Source organism: Pelobates fuscus, chromosome 10 (genome assembly GCF_036172605.1).
Source record: "Pelobates fuscus isolate aPelFus1 chromosome 10, aPelFus1.pri, whole genome shotgun sequence".
In the NCBI taxonomy this organism is placed as follows: domain Eukaryota; kingdom Metazoa; phylum Chordata; class Amphibia; order Anura; family Pelobatidae; genus Pelobates; species Pelobates fuscus.
Genome location: NC_086326.1, coordinates 4,953,657 through 4,979,637, shown reverse-complemented (window position 1 = coordinate 4,979,637; position 25,981 = coordinate 4,953,657). Strand labels below are relative to the sequence as shown.

General features: G+C 37.1%; 1 protein-coding gene across 3 annotated transcripts in view; it reads right to left on the bottom strand.

Moving 5' to 3' along the window:
• The window catches only part of SHTN1 (shootin 1), a 167,403-nt gene that overhangs the window by 46,679 nt on the left and 94,743 nt on the right, over positions 1–25,981 (bottom strand). For all 3 annotated transcript variants that reach the window (XM_063433979.1, XM_063433977.1, XM_063433978.1), the window contains exon 11: positions 2,003–2,102. In XM_063433979.1, coding sequence (XP_063290049.1) covers positions 2,003–2,102 — 100 coding nt within the window. The remainder of the gene's footprint in view (positions 1–2,002; positions 2,103–25,981) is intronic.

Below are 25,981 nucleotides of genomic sequence, written 5' to 3'. Positions count from 1 at the left end.
CTATATCTTGGAGTAGAGGTAGTATAAGAGGGTCCCTATATCTTGGAGAGTATGCAGTATAAGGGTCCCTATATCTTGGAGTAGAAGCAGTATAAGAGGGGCTCTATATCTTGGAGTAGATGCAGTATAAGGGTCCCAATATCTTGAAGTAGAGGCAGTGTGAGAGAGTCCCTATATCTTGGAGTAGAGGTAGTATAAGATGGCCCCTATATCTTGGAGAATATGCAGTATAAGGGTCCCTATATCATAGAGTAGAAGCATTATAAGAGGGTCCCTATATCTTGGAGAAGATGCAGTATAAGAGGGTCTCTATATCTTGGAGAAGATGCAGTATAAGAGGGTCTCTATATCTTGGAGTAGAGGCAGTATAAGAGGGTCTCTATATGTTGGAGTAGAGGCAGTATAAGAGGGTCTCTATATCTTGGAGTAGATGCAGTATAAGAGAGTCTCTATATCTTGGAGTAGAGGTAGTGTAAGAGGGTCTCTATATCTTGGAGTAGAGGTAGTATAAGAGGGTCCCTATATCTTGGAGTAGAGGCAGTATAAAAGGGTCCCTATATCTTGGAGAAGATGCAGTATAAGAAGGTCTCTATATCTTGGAGTAGAGGCAGTATAAGAGGGTCCCTATATCTTGGAGAAGATGCAGTATAAGAAGGTCTCTATATCTTGGAGTAGAGGCAGTATAAGAGAGTCTCTATATCTTGGAGTAGAGGTAGTATAAGAGGGTCCCTATATCTTGGAGTAGAGGCAGTATAAAAGGGTCCCTATATCTTGGAGAAGATGCAGTATAAGAAGGTCTCTATATCTTGGAGTAGAGGCAGTATAAGAGGGTCTCTATATGTTGGAGTAGAGGCAGTATAAGAGGGTCTCTATATGTTGGAGTAGAGGAAGTATAAGAGGGTCTCTATATCTTGGAGTAGATGCAGTATAAGAAGGTCTCTATATCTTGGAGTAGATGCAGTATAAGAAGGTCTCTATATCTTGGAGTAGAGGCAGTATAAGAGGGTCTCTATATGTTGGAGTAGAGGCAGTATAAGAGGGTCTCTATATGTTGGAGTAGAGGAAGTATAAGAGGGTCTCTATATCTTGGAGTAGAGGCAGTATAAGAGAGTCTCTATATCTTGGAGTAGAGGTAGTGTAAGAGGGTCTCTATATCTTGGAGTAGAGGTAGTATAAGAGATATCTTGGAGTACATGCAGTGTAATTAATAGTTGGGGTGATAGAATATAATTGGTAAACTACTGAATAGCATACAACACATGTTTGCTCTACCCATCATCTCTCTCCCTCTCCATCCTTGGCCCCACCCTGGCTGTAAATACATTGTATAACTGTCTAATATCCATCCCTGTTCCTTAGGCCTAACTTCACAAACCCTGATTCAAGCAATAATTAATCTCTTCATTTTTTTCTAAGCACTTGCAGTCCACCAAGAGTCATACTCCTTGAAATCCTAAAACTGTACAAGAAGACATCCAGTGTCTTTCAAAACCCCAAAGAGAAGAACAGAGCCAATGCTTTCCTACGGAAAAAGCCTAATGCTAATGTGTCTAAGCACATTGGGTTCCCAGCCCGTGCGGACGTAGTCGGAGGCTGATCCAGCATCGAGGGACCTTAACACTGGAATCAGGTGAGTGTTTAAAAGGTTTTTTAACCGAGCTCGATGGCAGAGGGACACTATAACATTAGGAATACTGCGACAATGCAATCTATTAATGGCTTGTCTAGCACTGAAATGGTTAAGCATAGTGGCTACCACTATTTACATGTTTTTAAGCGATCTCTATGAGTGTTCAGTAAATCTAAAACCACCAGGCTTTATTAAATGAAACATATTGACAAACAATTTAACGGCTACTTACAGACAGAACATATTGTACTGTATACACCTGACTGTTATTCTTGATTTAGTCTATCAACAGGGTGGCAGAGTGTCTTCACCGAGACTTTTAGAACTCACTATGTATGAGAGCCCGCTATTCGAGATGGGGTAAGTACTTACTGTATCGCGCTGGGAGGTGGAGGAGGTAGTGGGGGAGGGGGCGGAGGTGGTGGTGGAGGTGGGTTCTCTGCTTGCTGTATCCGTTTCTGGAGAGCTTCCACTGGTAAGAGAACATAGAATTACATGTGGATAAAGAACAACAGAAACTAGACAACCTGAATATAATGATTAATAACCCAGAATATCTGGAACTAGCCAACCTGGATATAATGATTAATAACCCAGAATATCTGGAACCAGCCAACCTGGATATAATGATTAATAACCCAGAATATCTGGAACCAGCTAACCTGGATATAATGATTAATAACCCAGAATATCTGGAACCAGACAACCTGGATATAATGATTAATAACCCAGAATATATGGAACCAGCTAACCTGGATATAATGATTAATAACCTAGAATACCTGGAACCGGCAAACCTGGATATAATGAATAATAACCCAGAATATCTGGAACCAGCCAACCTGGATATAATGATTAATAACCCAGAATATCTGGAACCAGCCAACCTGGATATAATGATTAATAACCCAGAATATCTGGAACTAGCCAACCTGGATATAATGATTAATAACCCAGAATATCTGGAACCAGCCAACCTGGATATAATGATTAATAACCCAGAATATCTGGAACCAGCCAACCTGGATATAATGATTAATAACCCAGAATATCTGGAACCAGCCAACCTGGATATAATGATTAATAACCCAGAATATCTGGAACCAGCCAACCTGAATATAATGATTAATAACCCAGAATATCTGGAACCAGCAAACCTGGATATAATGATTAATAACCCAGAATATCTGGAACCAGCCAACCTGGATATAATGATTAATAACCCAGAATATCTGGAACCAGCTAACCTGGATATAATGATTAATAACCCAGAATATCTGGAACTAGCCAACCTGGATATAATGATTAATAACCCAGAATATCTGGAACCAGCTAACCTGGATATAATGATTAATAACCCAGAATACCTGGAACCAGCTAACCTGGATATAATGATTAATAACCCAGAATATCTGGAACCAGCCAACCTGGATATAATGATTAATAACCCAGAATATCTGGAACCAGCCAACCTGGATATAATGATTAATAACCCAGAATATCTGGAACCAGCCAACCTGGATATAATGATTAATAACCCAGAATATCTGGAACCAGCCAACCTGGATATAATGATTAATAACCCAGAATATCTGGAACCAGCCAACCTGGATATAATGATTAATAACCCAGAATATCTGGAACCAGCTAACCTGGATATAATGATTAATAACCCAGAATATCTGGAACCAGCCAACCTGGATATAATGATTAATAACCCAAAATATCTGGAACCAGCCAACCTGGATATAATGATTAATAACCCAGAATATCTGGAACCAGCCAACCTGGATATAATGATTAATAACCCAGAATATCTGGAACCAGCCAACCTGGATATAATGATTAATAACCCAGAATATCTGGAACCAGCCAACCTGGATATAATGATTAATAACCCAGAATATCTGGAACCAGCTAACCTGGATATAATGATTAATAACCCAGAATATCTGGAACCAGCCAACCTGGATATAATGATTAATAACCCAAAATATCTGGAACCAGCCAACCTGGATATAATGATTAATAACCCAGAATATCTGGAACCAGCCAACCTTGATATAATGAGTAATAACCCAGAATATCTGGAACCAGCCAACCTGGATATAATGATTAATAACCCAGAATATCTGGAACTAGCCAACCTGGATATAATGATTAATAACCCAGAATATCTGGAACTAGCCAACCTGGATATAATGATTAATAACCCAGAATATCTGGAACCAGCCAACCTGGATATAATGAGTAATAACCCAGAATATCTGGAACCAGCCAACCTGGATATAATGATTAATAACCCAGAATATCTGGAACCAGCTAACCTGGATATAACGATTAATAACCCAGAATATCTGGAACATGCCAACCTGGATATAATGATTAATAACCCAGAATATCTGGAACCAGCCAACCTGGATATAATGATTAATAACCCAGAATATCTGGAACCAGCTAACCTGGATATAATGATTAATAACCCAGAATATCTGGAACCAGCCAACCTGGATATAATGATTAATAACCCAGAATATCTGGAACCAGCCAACCTGGATATACTGATTAATAACCCAGAATATCTGGAACCAGCCAACCAGGATATAATGATTAATAACCCAGAATATCTGGAACCAGCCAACCTGGATATAATGATTAATAACCCAGAATATCTGGAACCAGCCAACCTGGATATAATGATTAATAACCCAGAATATCTGGAACCAGATGACCTGGATATAATGATTAATAACCCAGAATATCTGGAACCAGCCAACCTGGATATAATGATTAATAACCCAGAATATCTGGAACCAGCTAACCTGGATATAATGATTAATAACCCAGAATATCTGGAACCAGCCAACCTGGATATAATGATTAATAACCCAGAATATCTGGAACCAGCTAACCTGGATATAATGATTAATAACCCAGAATATCTGGACCCAGCCAACCTGGATATAATGATTAATAACCCAGAATATCTGGAACCAGCCAACCTGGATATAATGAGTAATAACCCAGAATACCTGGAACCAGCCAACCTGGATATACTGATTAATAACCCAGAATATCTGGAACCAGCAAACCTGGATATAATGATTAATAACCCAGAATATCTGGAACCAGCTAACCTGGATATAATGATTAATAACCCAGAATATCTGGAACCAGCTAACCTGGATATAATGATTAATAACCCAGAATATCTGGAACCAGCTAACCTGGATATAATGATTAATAACCCAGAATATCTGGAACCAGTTAACCTGGATATAATGATTAATAACCCAGAATATCTGGAACCAGCCAACCTGGATATAATGATTAATAACCCAGAATATCTGGAACCAGCTAACCTGGATATAATGATTAATAACCCAGAATATCTGGAACCAGATGACCTGGATATAATGATTAATAACCCAGAATATCTGGAACCAGCTAACCTGGATATAATGATTAATAACCCAGAATATCTGGAACCACCTAACCTGGATATAATGATTAATAACCCAGAATATCTGGAACCAGCCAACCTGGATATAATGATTAATAACCCAGAATATCTGGAACCAGCCAACCTGGATATAATGATTAATAACCCAGAATATCTGGAACCAGCTAACCTGGATATAATGATTAATAACCCAGAATATCTGGAACCAGCTAACCTGGATATAACGATTAATAACCCAGAATATCTGGAACTAGCCAACCTGGATATAATGATTAATAACCCAGAATATCTGGAACCAGCTAACCTGGATATAATGATTAATAACCCAGAATATCTGGAACCAGATGACCTGGATATAATGATTAATAACCCAGAATATCTGGAACCAGATGACCTGGATATAATGATTAATAACCCAGAATATCTGGAACCAGCTAACCTGGATATAATGATTAATAACCCAGAATATCTGGAACCAGCTAACCTGGATATAATGATTAATAACGCAGAATATCTGGAACCAGCTAACCTGGATATAATGATTAATAACCCAGAATATCTGGAACCAGCTAACCTGGATATAATGATTAAAAACCCAGAATATCTGGAACCAGATGACCTGGATATAATGATTAATAACCCAGAATATCTGGAACCAGCCAACCTGGATATAATGATTAATAACCCAAAATATCTGGAACCAGCCAACCTGGATATACTGATTAATAACCCAGAATATCTGGAACTAGCCAACCTGGATATAATGATTAATAACCCAGAATATCTGGAACCAGCCAACCTGGATATAATGATTAATAACCCAGAATATCTGGAACCAGCTAACCTGGATATAATGATTAATAACCCAGAATATCTGGAACCAGCCAACCTGGATATAATGATTAATAACCCAGAATATCTGGAACCAGCTAACCTGGATATAATGATTAATAACCCAGAATATCTCGAACCAGCTAACCTGGATATAATGAGTAATAACCCAGAATATCTGGAACCAGCCAACCTGGATATACTGATTAATAACCCAGAATATCTGGAACCAGCCAACCTGGATATAATGATTAATAACCCAGAATATCTGGAACCAGCTAACCTGGATATAATGATTAATAACCCAGAATATCTGGAACCAGCCAACCTGGATATACTGATTAATAACCCAGAATATCTGGAACTAGCCAACCTGGATATAATGATTAATAACCCAGAATATCTGGAACCAGCCAACCTGGATATAATGATTAATAACCCAGAATATCTGGAACCAGCTAACCTGGATATAATGATTAATAACCCAGAATATCTGGAACCAGATAACCTGGATATAATGATTAATAACCCAGAATATCTGGAACCAGCCAACCTGGATATAATGATTAATAACCCAAAATATCTGGAACCAGCCAACCTGGATATAATGATTAATAACCCAGAATATCTGGAACCAGCCAACCTGGATATAATGATTAATAACCCAGAATATCTGGAACCAGCTAACCTGGATATACTGATTAATAACCCAGAATATCTGGAACCGGCCAACCTGGATATAATGATTAATAACCCAGAATATCTGGAACCAGCTAACCTGGATATAACGATTAATAACCCAGAATATCTGGAACTAGCCAACCTGGATATAATGATTAATAACCCAGAATATCTGGAACCAGCCAACCTGGATATAATGATTAATAACCCAGAATATCTGGAACCAGCTAACCTGGATATACTGATTAATAACCCAGAATATCTGGAACCAGCCAACCTGGATATAATGATTAATAACCCAGAATATCTGGAACCAGCTAACCTGGATATAATGATTAATAACCCAGAATATCTGGAACCAGCCAACCTGGATATAATGATTAATAACCCAGAATATATGGAACCAGCCAACCTGGATATAATGATTAATAACCCAGAATATCTGGAACCAGCCAACCTGAATATAATGATTAATAACCCAGAATATCTGGAACCAGCCAACCTGGATATAATGATTAATAACCCAGAATATCTGGAACCAGCCAACCTGGATATAATGATTAATAACCCAAAATATCTGGAACCAGCCAACCTGGATATAATGATTATTAACCCAGAATATCTGGAACCAGCTAACCTGGATATAATGATTAATAACCCAGAATATCTGGAACCAGCCAACCTGGATATAATGATTAATAACCCAGAATATCTGGAACCAGCTAACCTGGATATAATGATTAATAACCCAGAATATCTGGAACCAGCTAACCTGGATATAATGATTAATAACCCAGAATATCTGGAACCAGCTAACCTGGATATAATGATTAATAACCCAGAATATCTGGAACCAGCTAACCTGGATATAATGATTAATAACCCAGAATATCTGGAACCAGCCAACCTGGATATAATGATTAATAACCCAGAATATCTGGAACCAGCTAACCTGGATATAATGATTAATAACCCAGAATATCTGGAACCAGATGACCTGGATATAATGATTAATAACCCAGAATATCTGGAACCAGCTAACCTGGATATAATGATTAATAACCCAGAATATCTGGAACCACCTAACCTGGATATAATGATTAATAACCCAGAATATCTGGAACCAGCCAACCTGGATATAATGATTAATAACCCAGAATATCTGGAACCAGCCAACCTGGATATAATGATTAATAACCCAGAATATCTGGAACCAGCTAACCTGGATATAATGATTAATAACCCAGAATATCTGGAACCAGCTAACCTGGATATAACGATTAATAACCCAGAATATCTGGAACTAGCCAACCTGGATATAATGATTAATAACCCAGAATATCTGGAACCAGCTAACCTGGATATAATGATTAATAACCCAGAATATCTGGAACCAGATGACCTGGATATAATGATTAATAACCCAGAATATCTGGAACCAGCTAACCTGGATATAATGATTAATAACCCAGAATATCTGGAACCAGCTAACCTGGATATAATGATTAATAACCCAGAATATCTGGAACCAGCCAACCTGGATATAATGATTAATAACCCAGAATATCTGGAACCAGATGACCTGGATATAATGATTAATAACCCAGAATATCTGGAACCAGCTAACCTGGATATAATGATTAATAACCCAGAATATCTGGAACCAGCTAACCTGGATATAATGATTAATAACCCAGAATATCTGGAACCAGCTAACCTGGATATAATGATTAATAACCCAGAATATCTGGAACCAGCTAACCTGGATATAATGATTAATAACCCAGAATATCTGGAACCAGATGACCTGGATATAATGATTAATAACCCAGAATATCTGGAACCAGCCAACCTGGATATAATGATTAATAACCCAAAATATCTGGAACCAGCCAACCTGGATATACTGATTAATAACCCAGAATATCTGGAACTAGCCAACCTGGATATAATGATTAATAACCCAGAATATCTGGAACCAGCCAACCTGGATATAATGATTAATAACCCAGAATATCTGGAACCAGCTAACCTGGATATAATGATTAATAACCCAGAATATCTGGAACCAGCCAACCTGGATATAATGATTAATAACCCAGAATATCTGGAACCAGCTAACCTGGATATAATGATTAATAACCCAGAATATCTCGAACCAGCTAACCTGGATATAATGAGTAATAACCCAGAATATCTGGAACCAGCCAACCTGGATATACTGATTAATAACCCAGAATATCTGGAACCAGCCAACCTGGATATAATGATTAATAACCCAGAATATCTGGAACCAGCTAACCTGGATATAATGATTATTAACCCAGAATATCTGGAACCAGCCAACCTGGATATACTGATTAATAACCCAGAATATCTGGAACTAGCCAACCTGGATATAATGATTAATAACCCAGAATATCTGGAACCAGCCAACCTGGATATAATGATTAATAACCCAGAATATCTGGAACCAGCTAACCTGGATATAATGATTAATAACCCAGAATATCTGGAACCAGATAACCTGGATATAATGATTAATAACCCAGAATATCTGGAACCAGCCAACCTGGATATAATGATTAATAACCCAAAATATCTGGAACCAGATGACCTGGATATAATGATTAATAACCCAGAATATCTGGAACCAGCTAACCTGGATATAATGATTAATAACCCAGAATATCTGGAACCAGCCAACCTGGATATAATGAGTAATAACCCAGAATATCTGGAACCAGCTAACCTGGATATAATGATTAATAACCCAGAATATCTGGAATCAGCTAACCTGGATATAATGATTAATAACCGAGAATATCTGGAACTAGCCAACCTGGATATAATGATTAATAACCCAGAATATCTGGAACCAGCCAACCTGGATATAATGATTAATAACCCAGAATATCTGGAACCAGCTAACCTGGATATAATGATTAATAACCCAGAATATCTGGAACTAGCCAACCTGGATATAATGATTAATAACCCAGAATATCTGGAACCAGCTAACCTGGATATAATGATTAATAACCCAGAATATCTGGAACCAGCCAACCTGGATATAATGATTAATAACCCAGAATATCTGGAACCAGATGACCTGGATATAATGATTAATAACCCAGAATATCTGGAACCAGCTAACCTGGATATAATGATTAATAACCCAGAATATCTGGAACCAGCTAACCTGGATATAATGATTAATAACCCAGAATATCTGGAACCAGCTAACCTGGATATAATGATTAATAACCCAGAATATCTGGAACCAGCTAACCTGGATATAATGATTAATAACCCAGAATATCTGGAACCAGATGACCTGGATATAATGATTAATAACCCAGAATATCTGGAACCAGCCAACCTGGATATAATGATTAATAACCCAAAATATCTGGAACCAGCCAACCTGGATATACTGATTAATAACCCAGAATATCTGGAACTAGCCAACCTGGATATAATGATTAATAACCCAGAATATCTGGAACCAGCCAACCTGGATATAATGATTAATAACCCAGAATATCTGGAACCAGCTAACCTGGATATAATGATTAATAACCCAGAATATCTGGAACCAGCCAACCTGGATATAATGATTAATAACCCAGAATATCTGGAACCAGCTAACCTGGATATAATGATTAATAACCCAGAATATCTCGAACCAGCTAACCTGGATATAATGAGTAATAACCCAGAATATCTGGAACCAGCCAACCTGGATATACTGATTAATAACCCAGAATATCTGGAACCAGCCAACCTGGATATAATGATTAATAACCCAGAATATCTGGAACCAGCTAACCTGGATATAATGATTAATAACCCAGAATATCTGGAACCAGCCAACCTGGATATACTGATTAATAACCCAGAATATCTGGAACTAGCCAACCTGGATATAATGATTAATAACCCAGAATATCTGGAACCAGCCAACCTGGATATAATGATTAATAACCCAGAATATCTGGAACCAGCTAACCTGGATATAATGATTAATAACCCAGAATATCTGGAACCAGATAACCTGGATATAATGATTAATAACCCAGAATATCTGGAACCAGCCAACCTGGATATAATGATTAATAACCCAAAATATCTGGAACCAGATGACCTGGATATAATGATTAATAACCCAGAATATCTGGAACCAGCTAACCTGGATATAATGATTAATAACCCAGAATATCTGGAACCAGCCAACCTGGATATAATGATTAATAACCCAGAATATCTGGAACCAGCTAACCTGGATATAATGAGTAATAACCCAGAATATCTGGAACCAGCCAACCTGGATATACTGATTAATAACCCAGAATATCTGGAACCAGCCAACCTGGATATAATGATTAATAACCCAGAATATCTGGAACCAGCTAACCTGGATATAATGATTAATAACCCAGAATATCTGGAACCAGCCAACCTGGATATACTGATTAATAACCCAGAATATCTGGAACCAGCCAACCTGGATATAATGATTAATAACCCAGAATATCTGGAACCAGCTAACCTGGATATAATGAGTAATAACCCAGAATATCTGGAACCAGCCAACCTGGATATAATGATTAATAACCCAGAATATCTGGAACCAGCCAACCTGGATATAATGATTAATAACCCAGAATATCTGGAACCAGCCAACCTGGATATAATGATTAATAACCCAGAATATCTGGAACCAGCTAACCTGGATATACTGATTAATAACCCAGAATATCTGGAACCGGCCAACCTGGATATAATGATTAATAACCCAGAATATCTGGAACCAGCTAACCTGGATATAACGATTAATAACCCAGAATATCTGGAACTAGCCAACCTGGATATAATGATTAATAACCCAGAATATCTGGAACCAGCCAACCTGGATATAATGATTAATAACCCAGAATATCTGGAACCAGCTAACCTGGATATACTGATTAATAACCCAGAATATCTGGAACCAGCCAACCTGGATATAATGATTAATAACCCAGAATATCTGGAACCAGCTAACCTGGATATAATGATTAATAACCCAGAATATCTGGAACCAGCCAACCTGAATATAATGATTAATAACCCAGAATATCTGGAACCAGCCAACCTGGATATAATGATTAATAACCCAGAATATCTGGAACCAGCCAACCTGGATATAATGATTAATAACCCAAAATATCTGGAACCAGCCAACCTGGATATAATGATTATTAACCCAGAATATCTGGAACCAGCTAACCTGGATATAATGATTAATAACCCAGAATATCTGGAACCAGCCAACCTGGATATAATGATTAATAACCCAGAATATCTGGAACCAGCTAACCTGGATATAATGATTAATAACCCAGAATATCTGGAACCAGCTAACCTGGATATAATGATTAATAACCCAGAATATCTGGAACCAGCTAACCTGGATATAATGATTAATAACCCAGAATATCTGGAACCAGCTAACCTGGATATAATGATTAATAACCCAGAATATCTGGAACCAGCCAACCTGGATATAATGATTAATAACCCAGAATATCTGGAACCAGCTAACCTGGATATAATGATTAATAACCCAGAATATCTGGAACCAGATGACCTGGATATAATGATTAATAACCCAGAATATCTGGAACCAGCTAACCTGGATATAATGATTAATAACCCAGAATATCTGGAACCAGATGACCTGGATATAATGATTAATAACCCAGAATATCTGGAACCAGCTAACCTGGATATAATGATTAATAACCCAGAATATCTGGAACCACCTAACCTGGATATAATGATTAATAACCCAGAATATCTGGAACCAGCCAACCTGGATATAATGATTAATAACCCAGAATATCTGGAACCAGCCAACCTGGATATAATGATTAATAACCCAGAATATCTGGAACCAGCTAACCTGGATATAATGATTAATAACCCAGAATATCTGGAACCAGCTAACCTGGATATAACGATTAATAACCCAGAATATCTGGAACTAGCCAACCTGGATATAATGATTAATAACCCAGAATATCTGGAACCAGCTAACCTGGATATAATGATTAATAACCCAGAATATCTGGAACCAGATGACCTGGATATAATGATTAATAACCCAGAATATCTGGAACCAGCTAACCTGGATATAATGATTAATAACCCAGAATATCTGGAACCAGCTAACCTGGATATAATGATTAATAACCCAGAATATCTGGAACCAGCCAACCTGGATATAATGATTAATAACCCAGAATATCTGGAACCAGATGACCTGGATATAATGATTAATAACCCAGAATATCTGGAACCAGCTAACCTGGATATAATGATTAATAACCCAGAATATCTGGAACCAGCTAACCTGGATATACTGATTAATAACCCAGAATATCTGGAACCAGCCAACCTGGATATAATGATTAATAACCCAGAATATCTGGAACCAGCTAACCTGGATATAATGATTAATAACCCAGAATATCTGGAACCAGCCAACCTGGATATACTGATTAATAACCCAGAATATCTGGAACTAGCCAACCTGGATATAATGATTAATAACCCAGAATATCTGGAACCAGCCAACCTGGATATAATGATTAATAACCCAGAATATCTGGAACCAGCTAACCTGGATATAATGATTAATAACCCAGAATATCTGGAACCAGATAACCTGGATATAATGATTAATAACCCAGAATATCTGGAACCAGCCAACCTGGATATAATGATTAATAACCCAAAATATCTGGAACCAGATGACCTGGATATAATGATTAATAACCCAGAATATCTGGAACCAGCTAACCTGGATATAATGATTAATAACCCAGAATATCTGGAACCAGCCAACCTGGATATAATGATTAATAACCCAGAATATCTGGAACCAGCTAACCTGGATATAATGAGTAATAACCCAGAATATCTGGAACCAGCCAACCTGGATATACTGATTAATAACCCAGAATATCTGGAACCAGCCAACCTGGATATAATGATTAATAACCCAGAATATCTGGAACCAGCTAACCTGGATATAATGATTAATAACCCAGAATATCTGGAACCAGCCAACCTGGATATACTGATTAATAACCCAGAATATCTGGAACCAGCCAACCTGGATATAATGATTAATAACCCAGAATATCTGGAACCAGCTAACCTGGATATAATGAGTAATAACCCAGAATATCTGGAACCAGCCAACCTGGATATAATGATTAATAACCCAGAATATCTGGAACCAGCCAACCTGGATATAATGATTAATAACCCAGAATATCTGGAACCAGCCAACCTGGATATAATGATTAATAACCCAGAATATCTGGAACCAGCTAACCTGGATATACTGATTAATAACCCAGAATATCTGGAACCGGCCAACCTGGATATAATGATTAATAACCCAGAATATCTGGAACCAGCTAACCTGGATATAACGATTAATAACCCAGAATATCTGGAACTAGCCAACCTGGATATAATGATTAATAACCCAGAATATCTGGAACCAGCCAACCTGGATATAATGATTAATAACCCAGAATATCTGGAACCAGCTAACCTGGATATACTGATTAATAACCCAGAATATCTGGAACCAGCCAACCTGGATATAATGATTAATAACCCAGAATATCTGGAACCAGCTAACCTGGATATAATGATTAATAACCCAGAATATCTGGAACCAGCCAACCTGAATATAATGATTAATAACCCAGAATATCTGGAACCAGCCAACCTGGATATAATGATTAATAACCCAGAATATCTGGAACCAGCCAACCTGGATATAATGATTAATAACCCAAAATATCTGGAACCAGCCAACCTGGATATAATGATTATTAACCCAGAATATCTGGAACCAGCTAACCTGGATATAATGATTAATAACCCAGAATATCTGGAACCAGCCAACCTGGATATAATGATTAATAACCCAGAATATCTGGAACCAGCTAACCTGGATATAATGATTAATAACCCAGAATATCTGGAACCAGCTAACCTGGATATAATGATTAATAACCCAGAATATCTGGAACCAGCTAACCTGGATATAATGATTAATAACCCAGAATATCTGGAACCAGCTAACCTGGATATAATGATTAATAACCCAGAATATCTGGAACCAGCCAACCTGGATATAATGATTAATAACCCAGAATATCTGGAACCAGCTAACCTGGATATAATGATTAATAACCCAGAATATCTGGAACCAGATGACCTGGATATAATGATTAATAACCCAGAATATCTGGAACCAGCTAACCTGGATATAATGATTAATAACCCAGAATATCTGGAACCAGATGACCTGGATATAATGATTAATAACCCAGAATATCTGGAACCAGCTAACCTGGATATAATGATTAATAACCCAGAATATCTGGAACCACCTAACCTGGATATAATGATTAATAACCCAGAATATCTGGAACCAGCCAACCTGGATATAATGATTAATAACCCAGAATATCTGGAACCAGCCAACCTGGATATAATGATTAATAACCCAGAATATCTGGAACCAGCTAACCTGGATATAATGATTAATAACCCAGAATATCTGGAACCAGCTAACCTGGATATAACGATTAATAACCCAGAATATCTGGAACTAGCCAACCTGGATATAATGATTAATAACCCAGAATATCTGGAACCAGCTAACCTGGATATAATGATTAATAACCCAGAATATCTGGAACCAGATGACCTGGATATAATGATTAATAACCCAGAATATCTGGAACCAGCTAACCTGGATATAATGATTAATAACCCAGAATATCTGGAACCAGCTAACCTGGATATAATGATTAATAACCCAGAATATCTGGAACCAGCCAACCTGGATATAATGATTAATAACCCAGAATATCTGGAACCAGATGACCTGGATATAATGATTAATAACCCAGAATATCTGGAACCAGCTAACCTGGATATAATGATTAATAACCCAGAATATCTGGAACCAGCTAACCTGGATATAATGATTAATAACCCAGAATATCTGGAACCAGCTAACCTGGATATAATGATTAATAACCCAGAATATCTGGAACCAGCTAACCTGGATATAATGATTAATAACCCAGAATATCTGGAACCAGATGACCTGGATATAATGATTAATAACCCAGAATATCTGGAACCAGCCAACCTGGATATAATGATTAATAACCCAAAATATCTGGAACCAGCCAACCTGGATATACTGATTAATAACCCAGAATATCTGGAACTAGCCAACCTGGATATAATGATTAATAACCCAGAATATCTGGAACCAGCCAACCTGGATATAATGATTAATAACCCAGAATATCTGGAACCAGCTAACCTGGATATAATGATTAATAACCCAGAATATCTGGAACCAGCCAACCTGGATATAATGATTAATAACCCAGAATATCTGGAACCAGCTAACCTGGATATAATGATTAATAACCCAGAATATCTCGAACCAGCTAACCTGGATATAATGAGTAATAACCCAGAATATCTGGAACCAGCCAACCTGGATATACTGATTAATAACCCAGAATATCTGGAACCAGCCAACCTGGATATAATGATTAATAACCCAGAATATCTGGAACCAGCTAACCTGGATATAATGATTAATAACCCAGAATATCTGGAACCAGCCAACCTGGATATACTGATTAATAACCCAGAATATCTGGAACTAGCCAACCTGGATATAATGATTAATAACCCAGAATATCTGGAACCAGCCAACCTGGATATAATGATTAATAACCCAGAATATCTGGAACCAGCTAACCTGGATATAATGATTAATAACCCAGAATATCTGGAACCAGCTAACCTGGATATAATGATTAATAACCCAGAATATCTGGAACCAGCTAACCTGGATATAATGATTAATAACCCAGAATATCTGGAACCAGATGACCTGGATATAATGATTAATAACCCAGAATATCTGGAACCAGCCAACCTGGATATAATGATTAATAACCCAAAATATCTGGAACCAGCCAACCTGGATATACTGATTAATAACCCAGAATATCTGGAACTAGCCAACCTGGATATAATGATTAATAACCCAGAATATCTGGAACCAGCCAACCTGGATATAATGATTAATAACCCAGAATATCTGGAACCAGCTAACCTGGATATAATGATTAATAACCCAGAATATCTGGAACCAGCCAACCTGGATATAATGATTAATAACCCAGAATATCTGGAACCAGCTAACCTGGATATAATGATTAATAACCCAGAATATCTCGAACCAGCTAACCTGGATATAATGAGTAATAACCCAGAATATCTGGAACCAGCCAACCTGGATATACTGATTAATAACCCAGAATATCTGGAACCAGCCAACCTGGATATAATGATTAATAACCCAGAATATCTGGAACCAGCTAACCTGGATATAATGATTAATAACCCAGAATATCTGGAACCAGCCAACCTGGATATACTGATTAATAACCCAGAATATCTGGAACTAGCCAACCTGGATATAATGATTAATAACCCAGAATATCTGGAACCAGCCAACCTGGATATAATGATTAATAACCCAGAATATCTGGAACCAGCTAACCTGGATATAATGATTAATAACCCAGAATATCTGGAACCAGATAACCTGGATATAATGATTAATAACCCAGAATATCTGGAACCAGCCAACCTGGATATAATGATTAATAACCCAAAATATCTGGAACCAGATGACCTGGATATAATGATTAATAACCCAGAATATCTGGAACCAGCTAACCTGGATATAATGATTAATAACCCAGAATATCTGGAACCAGCCAACCTGGATATAATGAGTAATAACCCAGAATATCTGGAACCAGCTAACCTGGATATAATGATTAATAACCCAGAATATCTGGAATCAGCTAACCTGGATATAATGATTAATAACCGAGAATATCTGGAACTAGCCAACCTGGATATGATGATTAATAACCCAGAATATCTGGAACCAGCCAACCTGGATATAATGATTAATAACCCAGAATATCTGGAACCAGCTAACCTGGATATAATGATTAATAACCCAGAATATCTGGAACTAGCCAACCTGGATATAATGATTAATAACCCAGAATATCTGGAACCAGCTAACCTGGATATAATGATTAATAACCCAGAATATCTGGAACCAGCCAACCTGGATATAATGATTAATAACCCAGAATATCTGGAACCAGATGACCTGGATATAATGATTAATAACCCAGAATATCTGGAACCAGCTAACCTGGATATAATGATTAATAACCCAGAATATCTGGAACCAGCTAACCTGGATATAATGATTAATAACCCAGAATATCTGGAACCAGCTAACCTGGATATAATGATTAATAACCCAGAATATCTGGAACCAGCTAACCTGGATATAATGATTAATAACCCAGAATATCTGGAACCAGATGACCTGGATATAATGATTAATAACCCAGAATATCTGGAACCAGCCAACCTGGATATAATGATTAATAACCCAAAATATCTGGAACCAGCCAACCTGGATATACTGATTAATAACCCAGAATATCTGGAACTAGCCAACCTGGATATAATGATTAATAACCCAGAATATCTGGAACCAGCCAACCTGGATATAATGATTAATAACCCAGAATATCTGGAACCAGCTAACCTGGATATAATGATTAATAACCCAGAATATCTGGAACCAGCCAACCTGGATATAATGATTAATAACCCAGAATATCTGGAACCAGCTAACCTGGATATAATGATTAATAACCCAGAATATCTCGAACCAGCTAACCTGGATATAATGAGTAATAACCCAGAATATCTGGAACCAGCCAACCTGGATATACTGATTAATAACCCAGAATATCTGGAACCAGCCAACCTGGATATAATGATTAATAACCCAGAATATCTGGAACCAGCTAACCTGGATATAATGATTAATAACCCAGAATATCTGGAACCAGCCAACCTGGATATACTGATTAATAACCCAGAATATCTGGAACTAGCCAACCTGGATATAATGATTAATAACCCAGAATATCTGGAACCAGCCAACCTGGATATAATGATTAATAACCCAGAATATCTGGAACCAGCTAACCTGGATATAATGATTAATAACCCAGAATATCTGGAACCAGATAACCTGGATATAATGATTAATAACCCAGAATATCTGGAACCAGCCAACCTGGATATAATGATTAATAACCCAAAATATCTGGAACCAGATGACCTGGATATAATGATTAATAACCCAGAATATCTGGAACCAGCTAACCTGGATATAATGATTAATAACCCAGAATATCTGGAACCAGCCAACCTGGATATAATGATTAATAACCCAGAATATCTGGAACCAGCTAACCTGGATATAATGAGTAATAACCCAGAATATCTGGAACCAGACAACCTGGATATACTGATTAATAACCCAGAATATCTGGAACCAGCCAACCTGGATATAATGATTAATAACCCAGAATATCTGGAACCAGCTAACCTGGATATAATGATTAATAACCCAGAATATCTGGAACCAGCCAACCTGGATATACTGATTAATAACCCAGAATATCTGGAACCAGCCAACCTGGATATAATGATTAATAACCCAGAATATCTGGAACCAGCTAACCTGGATATAATGAGTAATAACCCAGAATATCTGGAACCAGCCAACCTGGATATAATGATTAATAACCCAGAATATCTGGAACCAGCCAACCTGGATATAATGATTAATAACCCAGAATATCTGGAACCAGCCAACCTGGATATAATGATTAATAACCCAGAATATCTGGAACCAGCTAACCTGGATATACTGATTAATAACCCAGAATATCTGGAACCGGCCAACCTGGATATAATGATTAATAACCCAGAATATCTGGAACCAGCTAACCTGGATATAACGATTAATAACCCAGAATATCTGGAACTAGCCAACCTGGATATAATGATTAATAACCCAGAATATCTGGAACCAGCCAACCTGGATATAATGATTAATAACCCAGAATATCTGGAACCAGCTAACCTGGATATACTGATTAATAACCCAGAATATCTGGAACCAGCCAACCTGGATATAATGATTAATAACCCAGAATATCTGGAACCAGCTAACCTGGATATAATGATTAATAACCCAGAATATCTGGAACCAGCCAACCTGGATATAATGATTAATAACCCAGAATATATGGAACCAGCCAACCTGGATATAATGATTAATAACCCAGAATATCTGGAACCAGCCAACCTGAATATAATGATTAATAACCCAGAATATCTGGAACCAGCCAACCTGGATATAATGATTAATAACCCAGAATATCTGGAACCAGCCAACCTGGATATAATGATTAATAACCCAAAATATCTGGAACCAGCCAACCTGGATATAATGATTATTAACCCAGAATATCTGGAACCAGCTAACCTGGATATAATGATTAATAACCCAGAATATCTGGAACCAGCCAACCTGGATATAATGATTAATAACCCAGAATATCTGGAACCAGCTAACCTGGATATAATGATTAATAACCCAGAATATCTGGAACCAGCTAACCTGGATATAATGATTAATAACCCAGAATATCTGGAACCAGCTAACCTGGATATAATGATTAATAACCCAGAATATCTGGAACCAGCTAACCTGGATATAATGATTAATAACCCAGAATATCTGGAACCAGCCAACCTGGATATAATGATTAATAACCCAGAATATCTGGAACCAGCTAACCTGGATATAATGATTAATAACCCAGAATATCTGGAACCAGATGACCTGGATATAATGATTAATAACCCAGAATATCTGGAACCAGCCAACCTGGATATAATGATTAATAACCCAAAATATCTGGAACCAGATGACCTGGATATAATGATTAATAACCCAGAATATCTGGAACCAGCTAACCTGGATATAATGATTAATAACCCAGAATATCTGGAACCAGCCAACCTGGATATAATGAGTAATAACCCAGAATATCTGGAACCAGCTAACCTGGATATAATGATTAATAACCCAGAATATCTGGAATCAGCTAACCTGGATATAATGATTAATAACCGAGAATATCTGGAACTAGCCAACCTGGATATAATGATTAATAACCCAGAATATCTGGAACCAGCCAACCTGGATATAATGATTAATAACCCAGAATATCTGGAACCAGCTAACCTGGATATAATGATTAATAACCCAGAATATCTGGAACTAGCCAACCTGGATATAATGATTAATAACCCAGAATATCTGGAACCAGCTAACCTGGATATAATGATTAATAACCCAGAATATCTGGAACCAGCCAACCTGGATATAATGATTAATAACCCAGAATATCTGGAACCAGATGACCTGGATATAATGATTAATAACCCAGAATATCTGGAACCAGCTAACCTGGATATAATGATTAATAACCCAGAATATCTGGAACCAGCTAACCTGGATATAATGATTAATAACCCAGAATATCTGGAACCAGCTAACCTGGATATAATGATTAATAACCCAGAATATCTGGAACCAGCTAACCTGGATATAATGATTAATAACCCAGAATATCTGGAACCAGATGACCTGGATATAATGATTAATAACCCAGAATATCTGGAACCAGCCAACCTGGATATAATGATTAATAACCCAAAATATCTGGAACCAGCCAACCTGGATATACTGATTAATAACCCAGAATATCTGGAACTAGCCAACCTGGATATAATGATTAATAACCCAGAATATCTGGAACCAGCCAACCTGGATATAATGATTAATAACCCAGAATATCTGGAACCAGCTAACCTGGATATAATGATTAATAACCCAGAATATCTGGAACCAGCCAACCTGGATATAATGATTAATAACCCAGAATATCTGGAACCAGCTAACCTGGATATAATGATTAATAACCCAGAATATCTCGAACCAGCTAACCTGGATATAATGAGTAATAACCCAGAATATCTGGAACCAGCCAACCTGGATATACTGATTAATAACCCAGAATATCTGGAACCAGCCAACCTGGATATAATGATTAATAACCCAGAATATCTGGAACCAGCTAACCTGGATATAATGATTAATAACCCAGAATATCTGGAACCAGCCAACCTGGATATACTGATTAATAACCCAGAATATCTGGAACTAGCCAACCTGGATATAATGATTAATAACCCAGAATATCTGGAACCAGCCAACCTGGATATAATGATTAATAACCCAGAATATCTGGAACCAGCTAACCTGGATATAATGATTAATAACCCAGAATATCTGGAACCAGATAACCTGGATATAATGATTAATAACCCAGAATATCTGGAACCAGCCAACCTGGATATAATGATTAATAACCCAAAATATCTGGAACCAGATGACCTGGATATAATGATTAATAACCCAGAATATCTGGAACCAGCTAACCTGGATATAATGATTAATAACCCAGAATATCTGGAACCAGCCAACCTGGATATAATGATTAATAACCCAGAATATCTGGAACCAGCTAACCTGGATATAATGAGTAATAACCCAGAATATCTGGAACCAGCCAACCTGGATATACTGATTAATAACCCAGAATATCTGGAACCAGCCAACCTGGATATAATGATTAATAACCCAGAATATCTGGAACCAGCTAACCTGGATATAATGATTAATAACCCAGAATATCTGGAACCAGCCAACCTGGATATACTGATTAATAACCCAGAATATCTGGAACCAGCCAACCTGGATATAATGATTAATAACCCAGAATATCTGGAACCAGCTAACCTGGATATAATGAGTAATAACCCAGAATATCTGGAACCAGCCAACCTGGATATAATGATTAATAACCCAGAATATCTGGAACCAGCCAACCTGGATATAATGATTAATAACCCAGAATATCTGGAACCAGCCAACCTGGATATAATGATTAATAACCCAGAATATCTGGAACCAGCTAACCTGGATATACTGATTAATAACCCAGAATATCTGGAACCGGCCAACCTGGATATAATGATTAATAACCCAGAATATCTGGAACCAGCTAACCTGGATATAACGATTAATAACCCAGAATATCTGGAACTAGCCAACCTGGATATAATGATTAATAACCCAGAATATCTGGAACCAGCCAACCTGGATATAATGATTAATAACCCAGAATATCTGGAACCAGCTAACCTGGATATACTGATTAATAACCCAGAATATCTGGAACCAGCCAACCTGGATATAATGATTAATAACCCAGAATATCTGGAACCAGCTAACCTGGATATAATGATTAATAACCCAGAATATCTGGAACCAGCCAACCTGGATATAATGATTAATAACCCAGAATATATGGAACCAGCCAACCTGGATATAATGATTAATAACCCAGAATATCTGGAACCAGCCAACCTGAATATAATGATTAATAACCCAGAATATCTGGAACCAGCCAACCTGGATATAATGATTAATAACCCAGAATATCTGGAACCAGCCAACCTGGATATAATGATTAATAACCCAAAATATCTGGAACCAGCCAACCTGGATATAATGATTATTAACCCAGAATATCTGGAACCAGCTAACCTGGATATAATGATTAATAACCCAGAATATCTGGAACCAGCCAACCTGGATATAATGATTAATAACCCAGAATATCTGGAACCAGCTAACCTGGATATAATGATTAATAACCCAGAATATCTGGAACCAGCTAACCTGGATATAATGATTAATAACCCAGAATATCTGGAACCAGCTAACCTGGATATAATGATTAATAACCCAGAATATCTGGAACCAGCTAACCTGGATATAATGATTAATAACCCAGAATATCTGGAACCAGCCAACCTGGATATAATGATTAATAACCCAGAATATCTGGAACCAGCTAACCTGGATATAATGATTAATAACCCAGAATATCTGGAACCAGATGACCTGGATATAATGATTAATAACCCAGAATATCTGGAACCAGCTAACCTGGATATAATGATTAATAACCCAGAATATCTGGAACCAGATGACCTGGATATAATGATTAATAACCCAGAATATCTGGAACCAGCTAACCTGGATATAATGATTAATAACCCAGAATATCTGGAACCACCTAACCTGGATATAATGATTAATAACCCAGAATATCTGGAACCAGCCAACCTGGATATAATGATTAATAACCCAGAATATCTGGAACCAGCCAACCTGGATATAATGATTAATAACCCAGAATATCTGGAACCAGCTAACCTGGATATAATGATTAATAACCCAGAATATCTGGAACCAGCTAACCTGGATATAACGATTAATAACCCAGAATATCTGGAACTAGCCAACCTGGATATAATGATTAATAACCCAGAATATCTGGAACCAGCTAACCTGGATATAATGATTAATAACCCAGAATATCTGGAACCAGATGACCTGGATATAATGATTAATAACCCAGAATATCTGGAACCAGCTAACCTGGATATAATGATTAATAACCCAGAATATCTGGAACCAGCTAACCTGGATATAATGATTAATAACCCAGAATATCTGGAACCAGCCAACCTGGATATAATGATTAATAACCCAGAATATCTGGAACCAGATGACCTGGATATAATGATTAATAACCCAGAATATCTGGAACCAGCTAACCTGGATATAATGATTAATAACCCAGAATATCTGGAACCAGCTAACCTGGATATAATGATTAATAACCCAGAATATCTGGAACCAGCTAACCTGGATATAATGATTAATAACCCAGAATATCTGGAACCAGCTAACCTGGATATAATGATTAATAACCCAGAATATCTGGAACCAGATGACCTGGATATAATGATTAATAACCCAGAATATCTGGAACCAGCCAACCTGGATATAATGATTAATAACCCAAAATATCTGGAACCAGCCAACCTGGATATACTGATTAATAACCCAGAATATCTGGAACTAGCCAACCTGGATATAATGATTAATAACCCAGAATATCTGGAACCAGCCAACCTGGATATAATGATTAATAACCCAGAATATCTGGAACCAGCTAACCTGGATATAATGATTAATAACCCAGAATATCTGGAACCAGCCAACCTGGATATAATGATTAATAACCCAGAATATCTGGAACCAGCTAACCTGGATATAATGATTAATAACCCAGAATATCTCGAACCAGCTAACCTGGATATAATGAGTAATAACCCAGAATATCTGGAACCAGCCAACCTGGATATACTGATTAATAACCCAGAATATCTGGAACCAGCCAACCTGGATATAATGATTAATAACCCAGAATATCTGGAACCAGCTAACCTGGATATAATGATTAATAACCCAGAATATCTGGAACCAGCCAACCTGGATATACTGATTAATAACCCAGAATATCTGGAACTAGCCAACCTGGATATAATGATTAATAACCCAGAATATCTGGAACCAGCCAACCTGGATATAATGATTAATAACCCAGAATATCTGGAACCAGCTAACCTGGATATAATGATTAATAACCCAGAATATCTGGAACCAGATAACCTGGATATAATGATTAATAACCCAGAATATCTGGAACCAGCCAACCTGGATATAATGATTAATAACCCAAAATATCTGGAACCAGATGACCTGGATATAATGATTAATAACCCAGAATATCTGGAACCAGCTAACCTGGATATAATGATTAATAACCCAGAATATCTGGAACCAGCCAACCTGGATATAATGAGTAATAACCCAGAATATCTGGAACCAGCTAACCTGGATATAATGATTAATAACCCAGAATATCTGGAATCAGCTAACCTGGATATAATGATTAATAACCGAGAATATCTGGAACTAGCCAACCTGGATATGATGATTAATAACCCAGAATATCTGGAACCAGCCAACCTGGATATAATGATTAATAACCCAGAATATCTGGAACCAGCTAACCTGGATATAATGATTAATAACCCAGAATATCTGGAACTAGCCAACCTGGATATAATGATTAATAACCCAGAATATCTGGAACCAGCTAACCTGGATATAATGATTAATAACCCAGAATATCTGGAACCAGCCAACCTGGATATAATGATTAATAACCCAGAATATCTGGAACCAGATGACCTGGATATAATGATTAATAACCCAGAATATCTGGAACCAGCTAACCTGGATATAATGATTAATA